Source organism: Canis aureus, chromosome 12 (assembly GCF_053574225.1).
Source record: "Canis aureus isolate CA01 chromosome 12, VMU_Caureus_v.1.0, whole genome shotgun sequence".
NCBI lineage: Eukaryota > Metazoa > Chordata > Mammalia > Carnivora > Canidae > Canis > Canis aureus.
Window position 1 is genome coordinate 39206758 of NC_135622.1, and position 21658 is coordinate 39228415.

Consider the following 21658-nt stretch of genomic DNA (forward strand, 5'->3'; position numbering starts at 1 on the left):
AGACAAATGACCAAACTTCTTTGATAAATGACTTTGTTAAGGGCATTAAAAAAAGACAAGGAGGGAACCTATACAGATTAAGAGGGATTAAAGAAACAATGAAAATATATGGATCTTATATGGATTCTATTTCAAATTTAAAAAAAAAATTTTAATAGTTGAGACAACTGGAAATCTGAATACTAACCAGGTATCTGATGATAATAATGAACAGTTATTTACTTCTTTCTCATCAATTCTTGTTTATGTATAATGGTCTTCACAATTAACAAAATTGAAAATAACAATGGGAGCATAATTTATAATGATTATGTATAATGGAAGAAATGAAAACCTATTAATTAAAGCTGGGCTGGTTCTTGCCAACAAAACACAGATTTAAGTAGGGCTGTGAGCCACAGTCTGTGAGCTCTGTTGTACAGAGCTGTCACTAAGATTGAAAGACAAGTCTATGAAAGCCATGCAAGATACAGCATGCACCTCTGGCTAAGAAGAAAGCATCAGAAACAGATGATCATTACTTTTCTTAAAATATAACTAAAATAAAAAATATATATATATAACTAAAATAGATTTCTGCAGCAAGAGCTAAAGGATACCTCTATTTCTGCAGAAGGATATTATTTTACTCCCATTATTTCCACATTCCTGCACTTGTCAAAAGAAAAAAAAAAAAAAAACACCCAAAAGCTAACTAATGCTACTTCCACAGGAAATGGACATCCTTCTCCAACTTATCAATTCCCTTAGCGCTGATTCACATTTTTAAGAAACACCAGTGGCAACAGAACAGCTTACGAACAATTTTTTGGCAATACAAAGATTAACACTGCAAATTTTAGTTACACACAGGCATAAGGTAATACAAACCAGAGAAAAAGATTTTGTTCTCTCCTGAAAATTATCAATTAAAAAAAGGGGTTTTTCCCCCACTAAAACACTATAAGCCTAATGACAAACAAAAATTTGGTAATATTAACCTAACATTGCCTTTTTAGTTTATTTAATCTATGTTAATAATTTTCCTTCTAATAAATCTTACCCTGATTTAATGAAATGACAGGTATTCGATTAGCATTATATAAAAAAATGTCTGCTCCATTTTCTTTGTTTCCAGATGAACTAGAATTCAGGCTCAATGTGAGCCACAACTGGAGAAGTGATTCCAACTGAAAAAGAATGAAAATTGATGGATGTATCTATTATATAATGAAATACTATTTAAAGAAAAATCTTATGAATGAATCCCTTTGAGTTATTAATTTTTATGTTAAATATTTCCTCTGGTTACTTCAATTCAGTTGGCAAGCAAACACATCTTAAAATTCTTGACGTAACAAAATTTAACTGATTAAAATGAATCATTTACCTAATACATATAGTTTGCTAAATTAAAATAGGTTGATTCAAGTCTTTAAATACAGGTGTGTGTATAACATATAACTGGAATTACAGTAATAAATCTTAAAAGTCATAAAAATTATAAATAACCTATCACTGAAGATCTGTGATTATCAAAGGATCTCCAATATTTTTCCATCTGAGATAATGAATAAATCACCCCTGTCAGGTTGAGAAAGATCTCCCCAGTTATTTTCATCTCTTACTAGGCTGGCTATAACATGTGAAAATATACCATTTCTCCTGAAATCATACCTGAACATGATGGACTTGAAGCATGGAAAAAAGTTTGTTGAAACAAACATTTAACATTGGGACAGATGATAACTGTATAATAAGCTGGTTGGATTGGTTCGCTGCTTGTAAACCCCCTAGAAGTGAATCATCTGTTCCAGTGGGAGACTGTGATACTGAAAATTAAACACAATTATGATTTTATACACAAAGTATCAGGAGAAATGTTCACTAGCTATTAGTATGTATAGGTAAGTGAAATCTTTAAAAACTTTTTAATTGCATTCCTAAGAATGGTTCATTGTTATACTATTTGAAAATCTGTTAAAGTTTACAACATTACCTGAAAGTCAAACAGATAATCATCAAAGAGAGAAGTTCCCCAATTCACAGCATTTGTCCATCAAAGTAATAAAGCCTTACTCTCTAGCAATTTTTATTTTTAATTTTTCCCTATTTAATGAGGAAAAGGAAGAAAAAGCAGAATCTTGACTAATTCTTAAGAAAGTAGTTTTAGAATAATTTAGACTCTAGCCCATTGATTCTTAACCTTGATTATACATTAACATTATCTGGGAATCATTAAAAAATTCTGATGTCAAAGTCATACACCAAACTAACAAATGAGTATATATATTCATGGGGAGCCGAGAAATATATGAACTCTAAGAAAAGTTTTACATAAGTTTAAAAAGTTATAGGAAAGGGGGGACACAGTTCTAAACAGGACAATAATCAAAAGACACAATATTAAGAAAAGCAGATACAAGTTACAAAAGCATCTTCTAACAAATTGTTTTAAACAAGAAACGTCTAACAAAGAAAAGGGCTACTGAGGTCAGTACTGAGTTGTTTCTGGTCATAGAGAGCTGGCAAACAAAGAGATCCCTCCATTACTGTCAGATAAGATACAATATTACTGGATCAATATTGTTATCTTTTGATTGGTTGACCTTTTCTTTAGTTTTCACTTTTCTATCTCCCAACCCAAGATAAGAAATAAATGACACCAGCAAAGCGAAAGAATTCAATTTGACACAGAAAAGTCTAAAAACTCAAATTTCTCTAATGCACTGTAAACTCTCCTTCATAGGGGAAGAAGAACAAGATGCTCTTTCTAGATATTAACCAGTACATTACCCTTTTACTCACCATGCTCCAGAGAAGGTGAAGTAATTTCTAGGCCTAAGAAAAATAAAGACATCACTCTCTCCCTAGACCAGCTCCTTAATCTTTTGTCTTTGTGAGACAGGCTGCTATCTATCTTAACTGTGCCCGTCTGATAGGAGGCAATCTACCCAAGTCTAGCATTCTATTTCAGCAAACTACTGCCTGATGATCAAAACAAGCAGGCCTCCTGGCAGTTTAACAGTTTATGTATCAACCATGTCCATTGGTTTATATATTGTCTACAGCTACTTTATTGCTACAAAGTCAGATTTGCATAGTTACCAACACACTGTACAGCTCAGAAAGCCTAAAATATTTATTCTCCGGTCTGCTACAAAGTCAGATTTGTGTAGTTACCAACACACTGTACAGCTCAGAAAGCCTAAAATATTTACTCTCCAGTCCTTTATATCAAACATTTGCCTTCCTTTGATGTAGATAATTAGGTAGTAAATCCTCTCAATTTAGCAGTTCAATTAGGCCTATATATATTTCTTCTATCCTAGTCTTAAAGGATGATAAAGATGCCACTGCAGTAGCGTCCCCTTATCTGTAGTTCTGCTCTCTGTGGTTTCTGGCTCCAGTTACTAGCAGTCAACTGCAGTTAGGAAGCAGATGATCCTTTGATTGACAGGTCAACAGTAGCCTAAACTCCATCTCAATGCCTACATCATTTACCTCACTTCATCACATCATGCAGGTATTTTATCACCAAACATCACCACCAGAAGGGTGACTGAGAAAGAGAGAGACCCCATTCATCTTTATTACAGTATAGAATTATTTTACTATTATTGTTAATCTTACTGTGCCTAAATTATAAATCAAACTTTATTATAGGTATATATATATAGAGAGAAAAAACATGATATATAAAGGGTTCAGTACTATCTGTAGTTTCAGGCATCCCATTCCATCTCCTCAAAAGGGGGTGACTGCTACATTTGAAAATGCACTTTACTGGGACGCCTGGGTGGCTCAGCAGTTGTGTGTCTGCCTTCAGCTCAGGGCATGATCCCAGGATTCCGAGATCGGGTCCCACATCGAGCCCTCTGTGTGGAGCCTGCTATTCCCTCTGTCTATGTCTCTGCCCCCCACCCCCGGTGTCTCATGAATAAATAAATAAAATCTTTAAAAATAAATAAAGAATAAAATAAAAATCCACTTTATCATAAATGTGGATGTAATGCAATGAACTCGTAAGCAGCTAGCTAAGCAGACAACTCTAGGAATTTCATTAACCATACAACACAATAACTAAAACACCACTCAGGTTTTGGACTGAATGTAAACATACTACTACATAGAGCTGTTTTGTTCCCCTTCCCACTTTCCCAATTTATTAATCCTTTATCTTATCTCTCAACTTGCTACTAACTTAGTGAGGGAGAGGTGCTATATATTTAGCCCACGCAGACTCACACCACATATGGAATTTAAAAATCTGTCCTCACTAAATGCACTTTAAAATAATCTAGAGATAAATCATTTGTTGCAATAACCTTGAGAATGGTGATTTTCACTTACATGTAGGAGATGTATTTGTTAATGCCTGTAAAATGGAATCTGCTTCCAAGGTAGACATCATTTTCAACATAAGTTCTGCTTGCTGTTCAAGTCCAACTTCTAGGCGAGCATCTAGGGCTACAAAAAGCAATTAAAAGAAAAAGAGCTATTTGATAATTATTTCTCATGTCCTACTTCCTACAATAAAATGTTGACATCCAAATGCAAATCAGGGTGATGAGTATGTCCTCATATAAGAACAACCTGTCAGGGATTATCAGCCACAGCAGGTACCAATATCTGTGCAAAGGAGGCTAAAAATGGGAGACTGGTTTTATAGAGAGAGGCAGATCCAGGAAATGAAGGAATGATAACAGAAGCAAATTCGTTAAGAATAATGAGTAATAGGTTCCTCGCTGTTGGAGAAAAGAGATATAAATATAGAAAGGGAGAAAGTTAAAATGAAATCTAGGTGACATTACTGTATGTTAGCTAACTAGAATTTGAATAAAAAAATTTTTAAATTAAAAATAAAATGAGGCCCACAGGGTTAGATTATAGCCAGATATACTGACGTGAACTAAAGGCATTCTAGATAAAAGGGCAAATACAGAAGCATAGATGCAAATGTGTGTAAATATACACCCACCCACCCACCGCCCCCCCCACACACACACATACACACATGCCCTAGATCTATCCACCAAGAGAGCACAGAAACAGCCACCAAAATGGAATTAAGTATACCTAGCACCCAAATCTTGGTTACTTAATCACATTCTTCCACTAAAAGGTTTTGAAATACCCTTCTTGCTGAAGTAGTTAATTCCCAGTCTGGGGAAGGAAAAGGAAATGATTAGCCTGGGGCATCTTGTCCTGCCAGGAAATAAGGAAGTGCTTAAATAAAGATGAGAACGTATCAAAAAGATAGATAAGCTAAAGGAGAAGAACCAACTGGTCAAATCTGGTACAATTTGAACATCAAAATAAATCAAGAAAACACTGTGAATATACTTAATGCCATGGAACTGTATACTTAAAAATGATTAAAATGGTAAACTTTATGTTATTTATATTTTACCTTAATAAAAACTTAGCAACAAATAAATAACAACAAATTATGACCCACTGAATTAAACAGGAAGCCATGAGGCTATTTAAAAATAAATAGACTAATTAAAAAAAAATACTTTCCAAGGACCACTCCCAAATCCACATTTTTTTGTGTGTGTGTGGGAAAAGCGTAACTTTACAATGGACTGGCAGACAGCTCCTTAAATCAAATCACCAGTCATTGAACAAATTTAAACCATAAGCCAACTAACATGCAATATAAAAATCTGAGCATTACACTTCAGATACTTCTGGAAACAAAACATGACCACAATCTAATCATGAGGAAATAGTACTTAAACACAAATTTTGAGGGACATTTTACAAAATAACTGGCCTGTAATCTTCAAAAAGCATTAAGGTCATGAAAGTGAACTCTGAAGAATTGTTCCAGGCTGAATGAGACTGAAGAGCCAGGACAATTAAATGCAAGGCACCATTTTGCTTTGCATAAAGGAGATTATTTAAACACAATTGCTAAAACCTGAATGAGGAATGTTAGTACTAATGTTAATTTCCTAATTTTGATGGAATGTACTTCCTGACTGCTTACCTAGAAAAATGTCCTGATCTGTGCAAAAACCAAATAAAAATAAAACAAAAATAAATAAGATTAGCAAAAATAAACAAACAAATAAGATAAGCAACTTACTCCCAATGGTTCAGGATAATAGATGCTGTTTCATTAAATTTGCAACTTTTCAGTAAAGGCATAATTGTTTCAAAATATAACAAAAGATTTTTATTTTAGAAAAAGTCTGATATATTCTACATGACTAAAACAGTACAAAAATAGTATTCAGTGTGGTTTCAATCTGTTTACAAATAAAACACAAGTTTATTATTAATAAAAAATAAAAGAAAGCACAATTAATTAAAATCACTGGCAATCCCACACACCTCACAAATATATTTTGTTAGGTGTTACTTTGAGAAACAAAGGATGCCCCATAAATGGAAGCTCCTTCAAACTGACTGACACGGAAATACATAGCTTTGTCATTCTGATGGCACACGTGGGAAACTAAACCCTCTCAGCATACAGTCAGGCTCGTTCTCTTAAAATATAGCACACACTTACCCTGAGATACAGAAACACTAACTGTCTGTGATCCATTCTTCTCTGTGTTCGCAGGTGGCTTTGCTACAGGAATTCCAAGACCTCCAATGTAAGGGTTGTAATTGTAGGTGCCATAATCAGCACCCCAATAATCATACCATGTACTGCTTATTGGCTTAAAAGAGGGGAAAAAAATTGTGGTTTATTTTTACCTCTTCACTAAAAGTGACATATTATTTATACTTTCTAAACTCAAATAAGGCTATAAAATAAATATTCCCTTATCCTTTAAATCACCAAAACATACTTAAGATCTTAATGATCTACAAGAATAGTTCCATAATATTCTCTTCATTTTATACCAAAATTTAAAAATACTTTATTTAGAAGTTGACAGATAATTAGCATCCTTAAAAAGAAAACTCATAAACAAAAAGAAGCAATATAAAATATTAAGGGTAGCTCTCCTTTAGAAAATGAAGCTAACACAGAAGTAGAATCTGAAATAAACTGAGCTTAGGTGAGCTTAAATGCTGCTTGAAATTTAGTAATCTACTACTAAACTTCCCCATGCCTATTATGGGTTCTTACTAATATATAAGACAATAATAGTGGCTACATTAATAAAAGGGTACAAGTTTCCCCTATTCTATTGATATTTTAAAAAACTGCTATAGGACCTATTTGCAAATTAATGAATTTTGAGAACAATGACTAATGGATTGCATTTAGTGATAAATATGTATACTTTCAAAAAAAAAATATGTATACTTTCTTGTTTTAAATGATTAAACCCAAAGTATAAAATGAAATATTTTAACTGCAAAGAATAGCATATCATACCTTAAAAACTTTGGCTGCAAGAGGATCTTTTTCCAAATCAATATCTAAAGGATCAATGTCAACTTCCATTAGATCTTGAAGTAGCTCAAGATCAATTTCTTTATCTTTTTCCAAAGAAGTAAGAGGAGGTGCACCTTCAAATAATTCAAAATGATTTTACTGAGAGAACATGTAACATAAAATTTAACCAATATATTACTTTTAATTACAGAGAAAGTTATTTTACTTGTATGTAACATGTTTCTACTATAAAAAAAATCTCTAAATTTTTGTACAATTAAACAATAGTTAAGTATACAAATGTATCACTCTAGAACATGCAATTAAAAACAGAATGCAGTAACATTTGACCTTAGGGAAAAAGACCATGGAATTAGCCCTTGTTGAATCAGGTTGCATAAACTGTTACTAAAAATAATCATTAACCATTTCTAGAATGGATATTACTCATCTTATTACCTACCTCTAATATGTAAGGCACTATGTTACATCAAATATTTCAGAAAATGATACCCAGTATTAAAGTGAAAAGCAAAGAAAATTTAAGTTCTATGATTGCTATTCACCTTTTTTTTTCTTCCCTTTGATAAATTTTTATTCAAAATAAGCTGTCCAAAATTATTTGACAATTATAGAATAAACAAATGTAAGCTTTTATGCAGCAGGCTTTTTTTCATTGGTAGGCTTCTTTTCTTCAGGCTTCTTCATAGCTGCTGGTTTCTTAGTAGCTACAGCCTTTGTTTTCCCCCATAAAAGATTTCTTCTGCTTCTTCACATCCTTCACAGTAACAACTAACAGCCTTCTTTCCCTTCTTCCCTATTACAGGCTTCTTGCCTGGAACCTCCTTCTCATTTGATTTGGCTTCTGAGGCTGCTGCTGCCTGAACCATTCACAGCTTGTGACTTGGCGTCAGACGAAGAATGGTGTTCTGGCTTATGGCCTTTGCAGTGGAGTTTAGCTTCAACAGGCTCCTCAGGTTTTTCAGTGGATTTTTCTTCAGGATCCTGCGATGAATCCTCTTGTATGGTGCTCGAGAGCTCTTAGGATCTCTGGGCTTTTCAAGATTCTACCAGGGTTTGTATTAAGCATCCTGTGCAAGGGAAGGTTGTAGTTACTCTTGAGAGGCAGTCTAATGCCAAGTGCCACACAGATCTTCTAACTTGCAGAAAGTCTTTTCGGTACAAATTCAGAAATGTCACAAGTGCTCAGTTGCTTACATTAAGTAAAATAATTCCAGGGATGGTCCTGAAGGCTTTGAAGATACTGCTGTCCTCTTTATAGATGATTCAGAGTCCCCCTGTGCTGGATACAACAATGGTTTCTCATTTTGTTCCTGTTCTTACCAGTTCTCACTCACTGAAAATCATCAACCTTTCTGATATCATTCTAGGCTTTAAGTTTTTTAAGAAGCAAAAATGTCTCCTTGGTCTTCCTGTAGCCTTCAATTTTATATTCAACAACCAAAAGAAGTTCAGGAACCTCCTCAATATCATGACCTTTAGACATGACCAGAGCTAGTAAGGTCAAGGCACCCTGGGCAGAGCAGATGGTATATAGCTTCTATGTTGTGTTCACTATCCAGTGCCAACAATGTCAGGTTTTGTTTGGTGTAAACATGCAGGCCCCACAATACATGTTTCTAAAAAATCCTGGACAGAACTGTGAGTCCCACTGCCTCGAACTCTGAGAATTTGAGCTCTGCTAGTACCCCAAGACTCAGCACTGGTTTGATGACTTGTTAATTCACTGCCAGCTATCTGTTGTTTTTACATAAGGTGATATGAACAAAGTTCACAATATCATGTGAAATGGGACCCTTGAACACAGCAGGCAAAGTAACATTTTGCCAGATGATTCCCAATTTTCAGAGTATACAGATATCAGTGGATGAGCACACACCATCACAGGGTAGGAAAGGGTCATGCTCCTCTCAACCCTGCAGCTCCTAGAGGAAAAGCTGTTAATATCTTATTTTCCTATTCTGAATTAGAAATTAGAAATTGTTTTGTTCTCAGATTTCTCAAAGTTCTTTTTTTTTTTTAATTTTTATTTATTTATGATAGTCACACAGAGAGAGAGAGGGGCAGAGACATAGATAGAGGGAGAAGCAGGCTCCATGCACCGAGAGCCCGACGTGGAATTCGATCCCGGGTCTCCAGGATCGTGCCCTGGGCCAAAGGCAGGTGCCAAACCGCTGCGCCACCCAGGGATTCCAGATTTCTCAAAGTTCTTAACCAGACTTCTACGCCTTACAATAAATCCTACTTTCCCATCCTTCTTACCCTCTTATCCAACCAACATTTATAGAATGCCTAACACATGCCAGCCTGTACTAGGGTTTGAGTATGTGAGGATTAATAAAACAAATTTCTGCTCTCCAATAAATTAATCAAAGTCCAGAGGTGAGGATACACTACAGAAATTAAATCAACTACAGCATGATGATTGCTATTCAAGACCATCTAGTGTGGAAGGCAGCACCAAAGGTAGTCTCCAACACTGCTGGGGTGGTGGTGGAAAAAGCTTCTTGGAGGAGAGCAAGCTTTATGCAAATCTTAGGTAAGAAGTTCATCTTGCAAACAAGAGAAGGAAGTCTATTCCAGATAAGGGAAAATCAGGTAAAAAGAATAAACTTATGAGAGAACATAAAACTGAAAAATGACAAACTGGTGAAATGACCACAGCCCCTGCAACATACATGTTAGTAACTAAAATATACTCTTCAAAAAGTAAGGAGAAAAGGACTGTACATGCTAAGATACACATACAGTTTTTAAAAAGGCAAAAAATGAAGAAAGAGAAGAGAAAGTACCCTGAAAAGTCTGGATCTTAAAGAGTAAGAGACTTTAACTTTGCTATCTTCACCAATGTGTATCTTTAACTGTTTTCTAGATTATATTTTCTTAAATATAGCCAAATCTCAACCATAGCAAAATAATTAGGACATTATGAAAGGAGAGCATTTTATTACAACAAGCATTCATTCAGAGCATCAAACCAAAACATATTTAACTAATATGGTTACTAAGGCCAAAGTCCTAAGACAAAAATATGAAAATTAATTATCTACATCACTAAAATTCTTAATTCTGAAAATCATTTTCATTTAAAAGAAAAAGAGTGCTGAGGCTATCTTACATAAAACATAATTTAAGGATGTACCCGTTATATCATGTGTCAAAGGTTCATCTATAGTTTCTAGCAACTGAACTGAAGACTGCTGCAGGGAATCATCAGAGTCACCGGCTGTTGCAGCTACATCATCACTTACTGCTCCCTCCTCCATGGCTTCTGCAGCTACCGGAGCCAGCAACTCTCCTGTACAAAAGAAGATAGTCTTAATTGTTTTAATAATTTATTAACAGACCTCCAAAACATATTGAAATCTATTTTTCTTCCAGTATAGAGAATGACAGCATATATGCTCTATCAACTGTAATTCTAAATGGTTGCTACTGTTGTAACATTAAATAGACCTATTACACTTTGAGGGGTTACAGTTTCTTTTAAACATTACTTATTTAAGCTATGACAAGCTAATGTGGACATACCCCACGAAAAATAAATCAGGACAAACCTGCTAATATATCCTGTAGCATACAAGTTAAGGAATACTGAGCCCAAGCACCACCCCAAGATATATCTCCTCTATTGAAGTCAGTTCCAACCAAAAGTAATAGTAGTCTTTCCAGTTGAGGTTCATTCACAATCTCACACAGATGTATAGTTGGCCTCGTGGCATTTGCAATGCGTGCAAGAACCTGCAATACATTTCACAAAATTATAGCAATTACATATGTTTTCTCCAAAAACAAACTATTGGAATAATAGTTGATGAGATATGTTTTTGGTGTCAAAATAACAACTTGAGATGAAACACAAAGAAATGTATTTTCATGAGCAAATATTAAAATCTCATTAAATATGGTAGAATAGTGGGGCCGCCTGAATGGTTTTGTCAGTTAAATGTCTGACTCGTGATTTTGGCTCAAGTTACAATCTCATGGGCCTGGCTATGAGATCAGCCCACTTGAGGCTCCATGCTAAGTGGGAAGTCTGCTTGAGCTTCTCTCCCTCTGCCCCTTCCCCTACTTACACGCAAGCACTCTCTTTCTAAAATAAACAAAATAAAAAAAATTCTTGGTAGAATAAAAATATTTTTTATAAATAATGAATATGCTACAAGAAAGCCTTCGGGGAATTAAAGTCCCTTCACTACCATAATTTGACACTTATTTGTATATTTCCTATTTTAATTAATAGAAAAAAGGTAGGTTGGAGATAGACCCACCTTATATACATTTCAAATCTAGATTTAGTTTTAACTAGGTTAAACTATAAATCATGTCTCCTAAGAAATCAAACTCCTAAGATATAAGTAAAAAAAAAATTTTTTAAGTCTTTCAAGGCACAATAAAAAAAACCTGACTTATATAAAGAAAAACCATTAAAAGCACTATTATTACTCTTAATAAAAAAAAAACAACTAAATACATTAAAAAGAATACATTCTTTCTATTTCTTACCATCTAAGTCTGTAATTATATGTTATGCCTATTAGTTTACTTACCTTACAAACAAACAGTAAGAGATCTGCATGACATGTAAAATCCATGGAGAGGAGAAATAGAATAAGTTTCTGCACAACTGAAATACAACGTTCATGGGCCAGGGTAAATGGAAGTGGTTCTATCTCTGGACTTTCTTTTGTCGTGGTAACTTCTGTGTCTAAATTAGAACGGGACCATTCTGCTGTCCGACGTAACCGAATTAAATCTTTGAAATGCTACAGAGAGAAATTGACAATATTTAAATCAGTAAATAATGTTTATTGAATGAAAATTCCTCTTCAGTATAAATTTATTTTTTTAAAAAGATTTTATTTTTTTTATTCATGAGAGACACACAGAGAGAGAGGCAGAGACACAGGCAGAGGGAGAAGCAGGCTCCATGCAGGGAGCCCGACGTGGGACTCAATCCCAGGTCTCCAGGATCACACCCTGGGCTGAAGGCGGCGCTAAACCGCTGAGCCACCCGGGCTGCCCCAGTATAAATTTATTTATGGAATGAAAATATTCACTTAGAAAATTTACAACTTCTAAAGAACAAAATTTTAGATAAACCATAAGATTCAAAATAAAATTATTAAAAGCTATACTGACCAATATATCTAAAGTCCTATTGAGAGTAAGGTATAGGATACATAATAAAATTTCAGAAAAATGAAATTGCTAGATTAGGTCAAATCTAACATCCTGAATAAAAATTATCAAAATATCTTAAACGTAATTCATAAAGGTGGATGATAAAGAAATTTATGTAATATAACATTAAGTATAGAATATTAAGTTGTCTCAAAATCTGATGGAATAACTGTAACTTCATATGTATAGGAACACAATAAACAAAACTGGCTGCTGTATGTGTTATTCCTCTCCCACTTAAAAAAAGACATTAAGTTATATTTTAAAATTTTATTTGAAAATCGATGGACTTAATTTTCACTTAGAAAGAACACATTAAGAAAACTACATTTGCTTGAATCTTTTATCTTCAATTTATTGGCACACAATCCACTGAAAGGAAGCACACTGGAAACATACTAGAAGTCCACATTTATCATCTATTTCCTTGAGTTAAAAGCTACATTCCGGGGATCCCTGGGTGGCGCAGCGGTTTGGCGCCTGCCTTTGGCCCAGGGCGCGATCCTGGAGACCCGGGATCGAATCCCACGTCGGGCTCCCGGTGCATGGAGCCTGCTTCTCCCTCTGCCTGTGTCTCTGCCTCATTCTCTCTCTCTCTCTGTGACTATCACAAATAAATAAAAAAAAAATTAAAAAAAAAAGCTACATTCCCCCCAAAAAAGGGTTTAGAATAAAACTTTCTGTTGATAAGAACAAAATTTTAAGTTTACTAATTATTAAAGATATTAAATACTCAATTTAAAATATTAAAAGGGAAAGTGACTTTCCCAAAATAATTGCATTAAGAAGCATAGATCATACCTTTGAAGTAGCCTGCTTTAGTTTTGCTTGCTCTACCAGAAGTTTATATGATGATCCTTTGTTACTTTGTATTTTTTCTTTTTCCATCTGTTCCACCAAAGCTTTCTGTTTAGCTTTTAATAGGTTAAGTTGCTTAAAAAATTTAAAAAAAAAAGAAAGGAAAGTTAATCTTTTCAACCTAAATTAAGCTAATTTAGGTTAAGCTACTTAACAGTGTTAAAAATGACAAAGTAAATTATTATATACTTCAGTTTTCATACAACCAACTAATGGAATAAATACTTCTCTGAAAGATTTAGTTTTAACTGTGTTGCTGGTAAGTCATTTCCAAATCTTGACTGATCTCTACAAATTACAATTAAGACTTAATTCCTCACCCATGGGAAATGGAAATAAGTGGAAGACTTTCTTATGTAAGCCATTAATGAGACTGGTAGATATATTTTGTAGAAAAATTAAGTATCTTTAAATATATGGGGGAAATATTTTTATTGCACAGTACTCTTACTTTTTTTATGACAATCTCCTGCGAGTAGTACATTTTTCAGAATGTCTATGTTCTTCATTAAAAATTTTATTAAGATAACTGTAGATACGTAGTTATAACAAATAAGATAGATCTCATGTACACATTACCTAATTTCCTCAATGACAGCATTTTGTAAAACTATAATACCACAATATGGGGAAATTCACCAATTTTATTCAGATTTCTCCAGATTCACTTTTACCCTTTTGAGGGTATGTCTCTGTTTGTGTATTAATTCAACCTATGTATTGACACATGAACCATCACTATACGTGCAGTCCTTTTATATTGCCTATCCATGTCCCTCCTATCCCATTTATTCAATCCCTAGCCCTTGGCAACCACTAGTCATTAGCAATGAATCAAAACAAAGAAAAAACGATGTCTGCACAGGAGGACCTTAAAAATCCACTGAATGACTTAACCACATCCCTGTATAAGGCAGAACATTATCCTAAACAGAAAGTCCCTATAAAGTAAAGGCCAGGTTTATAAATGAATGATTTAGTTAAGAACTTAAACTATTTCTTTGAAGAATATTCCTTATTTTCTATTTTTGATAGATATTTTTGTTATGAGAAAAATTAACATAAAGAAATATTCACTTGGCTATAATCTCCATATATGAAGAAATATGTATCTTAAATTAAAAACAGCATGCACATTTACTAATCAACACATGTGTAAGAACTGCTACCAATCAGTATTTTTAGAAAACTATTCTAGGAGTGCCTGGGTGGCTCAGTTGGTTAAGCATCTACCTTTGGCTCAGATTATAATTTCAGGAGGCCCTCGGATCGAGCCCCTGGCTGGAATCCCTGCTCCAACATGAGAGCCTGCTGGAAAGGCTGCTTCTCCCTTGCCCTCTGCTGCTCCCCCTATCTCAAATAAATAAACAGAATCTAAAAAAAATCAATTAATTTAAAAAGAAAATAATTCTAAGAGTTCTATGATAAACACATGGCACTTAAAAAATACAATTTTTAATTTATTTCAAAACTACCACAATCTTAATCAGAAACAAGATCCTTCTGCAAATCACAGTAAAACCATCAAAATCAAAGAAGTAACACTGATACAACACTACTACCAATTATGCCTCACATCCCATTTTAAGTTTTGCCATTGTCACAATAATGTCCTTCAAGGTGAAGACTAAAATAATATTTCACTAAGAAAAATCTATCGGGTTTTACTCTATGTTCCATCTTCATATCTTAAATACAGCAAACAAACATATTCAATAAAACTAGCTAAATTTGAAAGGATGAAAATTATCACCACCTAAAATTGGTTCAGAGTTAAAAAAAAAAAAAAAGAGTTGAGGGAAAAGCTGAAAAGTTTAAGATCATTTTTCCTGCCAAAGATCAAAGTTACCTCACAGTTGAAAAACTTGTAAGCAAAAATAAGTAATTTATTGCTAAGCCCATGTTTTTTAAAAAGCCTAAAGCTTTCACAAACTTGCCAGATCCTAAGGACTTTCATATAAACTCTCACTACAGTTTAAATCAATTATACAAATATTTATTGAAAAACAAACTAGGCTTCATAGTTTGTATGAAGGATATAGTATTTAACCTTGTATATACCATAAGAGACTCTTTTAAAAAAGTAGAAATAATAAAGTACTGTCTCATAAGAATCTGATGTCAGCTATAAATTCACCTCTACACAGTAAAATGCTTATCAAACAAATTTTATGTACACTTTCTAGGAGGGATCATGGGACTAGTTAAAAAAAATATATGCACAGGTATCCTACAATAAAACCCACATTCTAATACATGACCTTCTGTGAAGGAAAGATAGAGAGTATGTATATGCAAATGTTTGCACGATAAGCAGAAAGACAAAAAATGTATATTTGTATTTCAAAAAGAAAAAACCAACACTAAAGGGTTCATCAACAGGAAAATGGATACAGATTCTGGAACACCCATGGAACTGTGGTCAAGAATAAAAAAAAGAACCACGGATATACTCAATATGGATGAATCTCAAAAATATCACTTTGAGCAAAAAAGCCAGGTATAACATTCTGCATGACTCCTAACAACAGTTTAAGAAATCATTTACTCACAGCAAAATGCATGAATTTCATGTTAACAAGATAAAAGAATCCTCCCAAAATTTATGATGAATACAATAAAAGAAAAAATACAGAACACATGGGGAATATATTGAATAGGGTACTATTCTAATTTCAAAACCGGAGAAGACCTCTTTGAGGAAGTTAATATAAACTAATGCCTAGTAAGTTATCTAAGCAAAAGGGTAAACTATGTGGTGCGGGGTGGGGGGTAGGGAAACTCACCACATACAAAAATTATATATGAGAAAACTGGGATTGGTGTTTCATAAATTCAAATTCAATCTGGCTAGACCAAAATTCAAACCTGAAAGTTATAGAGAGGGACCCCATGGTAGATGCCCTAAAGCCATCTTAAGGACTTTTGACCGTCAAGCATGGGCCAACTGGAAGCTATTAAAAATTTGAGAAAGAAATGGTAGGATTAGACAAATCATAAGAGACTCTTAATCATAGGAAACAAAGTGAGGGTTGCTGGAGGGGAGAAGGATGGGAAGATAGGGTAACTGGGTAATGGACATTAAGAAGCGCACATGATATAATGAGCACTGGGTATTATAGAAGACTGATGAATCACTGAATTCTACCTCTGAAACTAATAATACGTTATATGTTAATTAATTGAATTTAAATGTAAAAATGTTTATAAAAAGGATAAGGTTCGACTGTGACAAAATAGAGAGAGACACCTTTTGACTAGACAAAGGAAAAATTATGGCCTCTCACTTAGAATGATAGTGAGATGGGAAGAGGTAGACACTTTAAAGATCTCACCAAAAATCCAGAAACTACAAATTGTTGCCATCTTACTAATAAGGAAGCTCAGTCTCAAAATTGTCAAACAACTTCCCTAAGTACCTCATTAAATATCATACCTAAGATCTGATAACAAGTCTGTCTTATGCAACCTCAAAAGCAATGTTCTCGAACATTAAAATTTAAAAGACATATTGAAAATTACCTGTTTATGATGAACTAGCTGCTTTCTAATTTTTCGGGAATACAATCTATCAAGGCTACTGCTGCCTTTGGAAGACCTATTTATGCTCTGAGTGTGCAGATTATTGTTAATAAAACTCCACTGGTTACCTATAAAAGCAAGAAAAGGTTTTATTAGTAACTCTATTAAATATGATTTTAAAGTACCTTCTAAACCCAGAAAATATGAATTTGTAAATGTGCCAATCATTACAAAGCAGTTTTAAAGAAAATCAGACATTATAAACTGTTAGTAATATCTAACCCTATTAAGCTAATCTAGACCCTAAATGACTTCAAGATCGGAGCTTTCTCTGTCTCCAATGTTTTAAGATAACAGCTATCTTTCTCCAGTTGTTTAAGATTAATCTTTGTACAATATAGCTCTAATGTAACTCAATTCGAACAATTTATTAACAAATGGTTCACTAATGCCTATGTCATGCTTTTGTGTAAGGACATAAAAACAGGATATTCAATAATCTGACTTAATGCAAAAATAAGTTTAAAAATCATGCTGTGAAACTCTACTTTCTCTCACTTTAAAAAATATGTCTGGACTTAATATCATTCTTCTGCTCAACATCACATTTGACCCATCTCCAGTTACTGGTTCATGTCTGTTTAACCTAAAGACATCTTTTCCTATTCTCTACTATCCATTTCTTAAGTCAATTCAAATTCTTCAAAACCTACAAAAAATGTCTTCCATCAATGTGTTTCCACAGTAACCGAATGATATAAATAAAAACTATGACTTCCAATACTGTAATATTCCAACTTTGTATTGTAGTTATATGTAATTTTATAGAGGTATCTATATCCTTTAAATGAGTAAGCTGACCCACAGATTCTAAATATTTAAGATACATTCCCTCTATACGGAAAAATTCCCCACTCTTTTCCCAAATACAATGTGCACCTAAACAACTGATGGATGTGTCTATAAAACGCCTCAAGGGACGACCTTTCTTAATGCTAGAATACTGACAATGTGTAAAATTCAAAATTTATAGCAATTAATGACTATATTTAGATACAAGATATAGCTATTTCAAAACCTTTATAAAAGTGTTGTTAGCTTAGAAGAAAGGAAGAAAATAATTTGTCTTGCAGTTGGACTTCCTTTAATTCTTAAATATTTCTACGTCTCGTGTTTATGGAGAAAGACTGAAACTAAAAAAAATAAAATCTGAGAATTTCCATATTTACGCATAAAAGCCCTTTATAATTAGAACTGTATGATAAATATAATGACACACTATAATAAAATAAAGAACTCTTCACAGATTTCCTATTCATAAATTCATTTATATGTATGGTATTAGAAAGTGTTTAAATGAGCATGGAGAAAAACCTCATGAAAGACATGGTTGCATTTATTTATTTATTTGGTTTTGTTTTGTTTTTTGTTTTTACATGGTTGCATTTAGACACTAAAAAGTCATAAGGGGCTTGTCCATATAATCCTTCAAAAATAAATTCTATCCTTAAAACAGATTCCTGGTAAATTTAATTCATATTTTACATAAATTACATACAGCTGGAACTTCCAGGCCAATAGCCAGTTCTGGAACAACTGTGTAGTCACTCAAAATCCCCACCAACAGATTATTATAAACTTCTGATACCTGTCAGAAACCTCTCCCTGTCTTTACCATTCAGAGGCTTCTTTGCAGCTGCTGCTTCGTCTTCAACAGTGGCCACATAATCCAGCAACCTGGACACCAGCATGACGACCCAACTGATCATGGGAATATCTAATACTCCTATACAAAGATGACAGCAGAAAAAATAACCAGATGACTCTAAGAGTTCTAATAAGGTCTTGAGAAGATAATTATGAGATAAAGCATTTTATAAATTCAAGATTACCTTATCACTACTAACATTAATATTTATTTATAATTAGCTTCAAAATTGGGACCTATGGCCACCAACTGAGTCACACATTGAACCTAATGGAAGACAAATATTTTATGGTATGAAAATAGATTCTTGATTACAGGTTGAATCCAAGAGATAATAATTTATAAACCAGGAAACAAGGCATAAGGTCCTATTCTCAGACTTCTAGGTAACTCAATTTAAAAATCTCTCAACTTTCCATAGTTTTAAACTAAGTTCTAAAGTTTTCGTTCCAATAACAATTTCTTTACTCAAGTGAAACATATTATGACCAGAAAAGCAACTGTGTCTAAAATTGAGATTTTGAGAGTCTGATTTTAGTTATGAAAGTTCCCCTCCCAAAAAATGCATAATAGTTTCCAAGTTCAAAATTCATATAATGAAAAGGTAACAGATTTAAAAAGCAATAACCATGACAGTCAATCACGAGTGTCTACATTCTAAAAACGCTATAGCATAAAAATATTAATAAAACTTGCAGCAATTAATATTAAAATACTTCACACTAGTTATTTTATAAAAACAATATTTAAGTGAATCTTATATTTATACTAAAGAAAACCACTTTAAATAATACCTTCAGTTCTCCTATGCATGGGTAACTGTGGCTGAAGAGGTGACAATAAATTATCCAAAAGATTAAGCAAGCTTTCTAATACTCCACTATTACTAAGTGATCTTTGACCAATGCAGGAAAGTAGCATGAAGACCCTAAAAGAGATGTAAATAAAATACCATTATGAATCAATTTGCTCATTTAAAAAAAATTCACATTGAAATTTATTTTTTTTTCAAGATTTTATTTATTTATTCATGAGAGACACAAAGAGAGGCAGAGACATAGGCAGATGGAGAAGCAGGCTCCCTTCAGGGAACCCGATGTGGGACTTGATCCCAGGACTCCATAATCACAACTTGAGCCGAAGGCAGATGCTCAACCATTGAGCCACCCAGGGGTCTTCACACTGAAATTTAATAGATAAATGACAGGGTATGTGGTTCTTAGCATGATTTATTATCTGGAGCTATGATGCTAAAATTAGCTCTTTTCAAACTCTTTCTTATATTTCCTAACTATATCCATAAAAAGTTCAGAAAATTTTATCATAGTCTCAAATGAATACATATAATACATAAAGTAACAATCTATTAGGGGATCCCTGGGTGGCGCAGCGGTTTGGCGCCTGCCTTTGGCCCAGGGCGCAATCCTGGAGACCCGGGATCGAATCCCACGTCAGGCTCCCGGTGCATGGAGCCTGCTTCTCCCTCTGCCTGTGTCTCTGCCTCTCTCTCTCTCTCTCTCTCTCTCTCTCTCTCTGTGACTATCACATAAATAAATAAAGAAAAAAATATTTTAAAAAAAGCAATCTATTAGGAATACTTATAAACACAGATCTATAAACTCTACAGATGCAAATGAGGAAACTAAAGAATATAGTTTAGTTGTATTATGTATAATTTTCTTCAAAGCGTGCTTAACTGGGCATTCCCAAACCCTGGAAAGACATGCTTCATTTCTCTGCTCAGTATCCACATACACAGGATTTCAAAATCTGAACCCTAACTGTGAAAAGTAGAAATTACTAATAAAAAACAACTCCAATATTTTCCGACCTACCTATCTTGTGGAAAGATGAGAAGCTGCTCTGAATTGTACAATTCCTGAAGAACATTAGAAAGAAACTGACCCCACCATCTTTCACCACCACAGAGTTGAACAAGTAGAAGACCAGTATGCAACCGTATCTTTGGGGTTCCACTGATGCACAAGTGTTTAAAAAGCTCTTCACAGGCCTGGGCATGAAATGTGCTCTGCAAAACTGCAGGAACAGAGTGTCCTATTACAAAACAGAAAATAAAATTTCCTATTTAAGTGTATGCTGTAATATCAGTATCAGCATACCTAAATACAGTTTCTTCTTCAACAGCAATCGATACACAATTATATTCTATTTATTTTGGTATTCATTTATTTATTCTTCACATGTAGAATTTTAATTGTTAAATACTGGAGGAGGAAAAAAGCTAGCATTTGAATCAACTATATTTCTTCTATGTGGCATTGGGTGTACCAGATATTTGAGTATGTATGTGTATGCATGTGTAATGATCAACAATAGCTCTCGGTTAGAAAAATCATAGTATATTGTTAGCAATTTATTAACAGTTTCACAATAACAATATTTTGCCAACAACAAATGATACACCACACCAACAGCAAAGACTTAAAAAAATAATCAAAAATCATTTTTTTTAAAAAAAGGAGAAATATGGGGGGGGCGGAGTGAGGGGGTTAACCTAAATACACATTTCATAAATACTCACATTAGAAAGAATATCAAAATGAACAATAATCAGGAAATATTAACACGATAACAAAATATGCAACAAAATCATATCAAACACATTTCCAAATACAAACCATTGGAAGAGTGAAGGAGACTGAGCAAAGTGTCCAATAAATATCTGATGATGGTACGCAACTGCTCTGTGGAAGACGTCTGAATTAAATCTTTTGGATCTGATGTTTCACTTAACGTCTTCCGACTTGCACCAAGAGCTACTTTGAGCCTCTGCACTGCATTATGAGCCAAATTCAGTTGAAGCTGTAGCTGAATGCAGTCTTGATAGGCAGAAAAAACTCTACTGTCTTCCTCAACTGCTTTGTCTGGTTTTCGCAAAAAATACTGTGCGTTGTTAGCACTGTTGAGAGGAGGAAGATCAATACTTTGCAGAAGAGTTTCTAGTCGATGACAAGCTAAGTTATATCTGTAAGTAAAAAATAAATGTACAAAATAATTCCTGCAACGTTCTCTTTGAT

At 33.8% G+C, this 21658-nt stretch overlaps 1 protein-coding gene and 1 pseudogene across 16 annotated transcripts in view; both read right to left on the minus strand.

Annotated features, from left to right (window-relative positions):
* BIRC6 (baculoviral IAP repeat containing 6) overlaps nt 1-21658 on the minus strand; it is a 230162-nt gene that overhangs the window by 114370 nt on the left and 94134 nt on the right. For 12 of the 16 annotated variants that reach the window (XR_013349472.1, XM_077843663.1, XM_077843658.1 and 9 more), the window contains 14 exons: nt 21260-21606; nt 20456-20675; nt 19415-19548; nt 18561-18698; nt 16913-17040; nt 13334-13465; nt 11899-12114; nt 10906-11089; nt 10491-10646; nt 7328-7461; nt 6506-6659; nt 4333-4449; nt 1657-1811; nt 1043-1169 (listed from right to left, as the gene is read on the minus strand). Coding sequence is in view for 15 of the 16 variants with exons in the window: in XM_077843663.1 (XP_077699789.1) it covers nt 1043-1169; nt 1657-1811; nt 4333-4449; nt 6506-6659; nt 7328-7461; nt 10491-10646; nt 10906-11089; nt 11899-12114; nt 13334-13465; nt 16913-17040; nt 18561-18698; nt 19415-19548; nt 20456-20675; nt 21260-21606 (2342 nt within the window). In the remaining variant the exon portion in view is untranslated. The remainder of the gene's footprint in view (nt 1-1042; nt 1170-1656; nt 1812-4332; nt 4450-6505; nt 6660-7327; nt 7462-10490; nt 10647-10905; nt 11090-11898; nt 12115-13333; nt 13466-16912; nt 17041-18560; nt 18699-19414; nt 19549-20455; nt 20676-21259; nt 21607-21658) is intronic. The other 4 variants (XM_077843665.1, XM_077843664.1, XM_077843656.1 and 1 more) reach the window with 2 other exon arrangements.
* LOC144281007 (large ribosomal subunit protein uL4 pseudogene) lies at nt 7468-10462 on the minus strand (annotated as a pseudogene).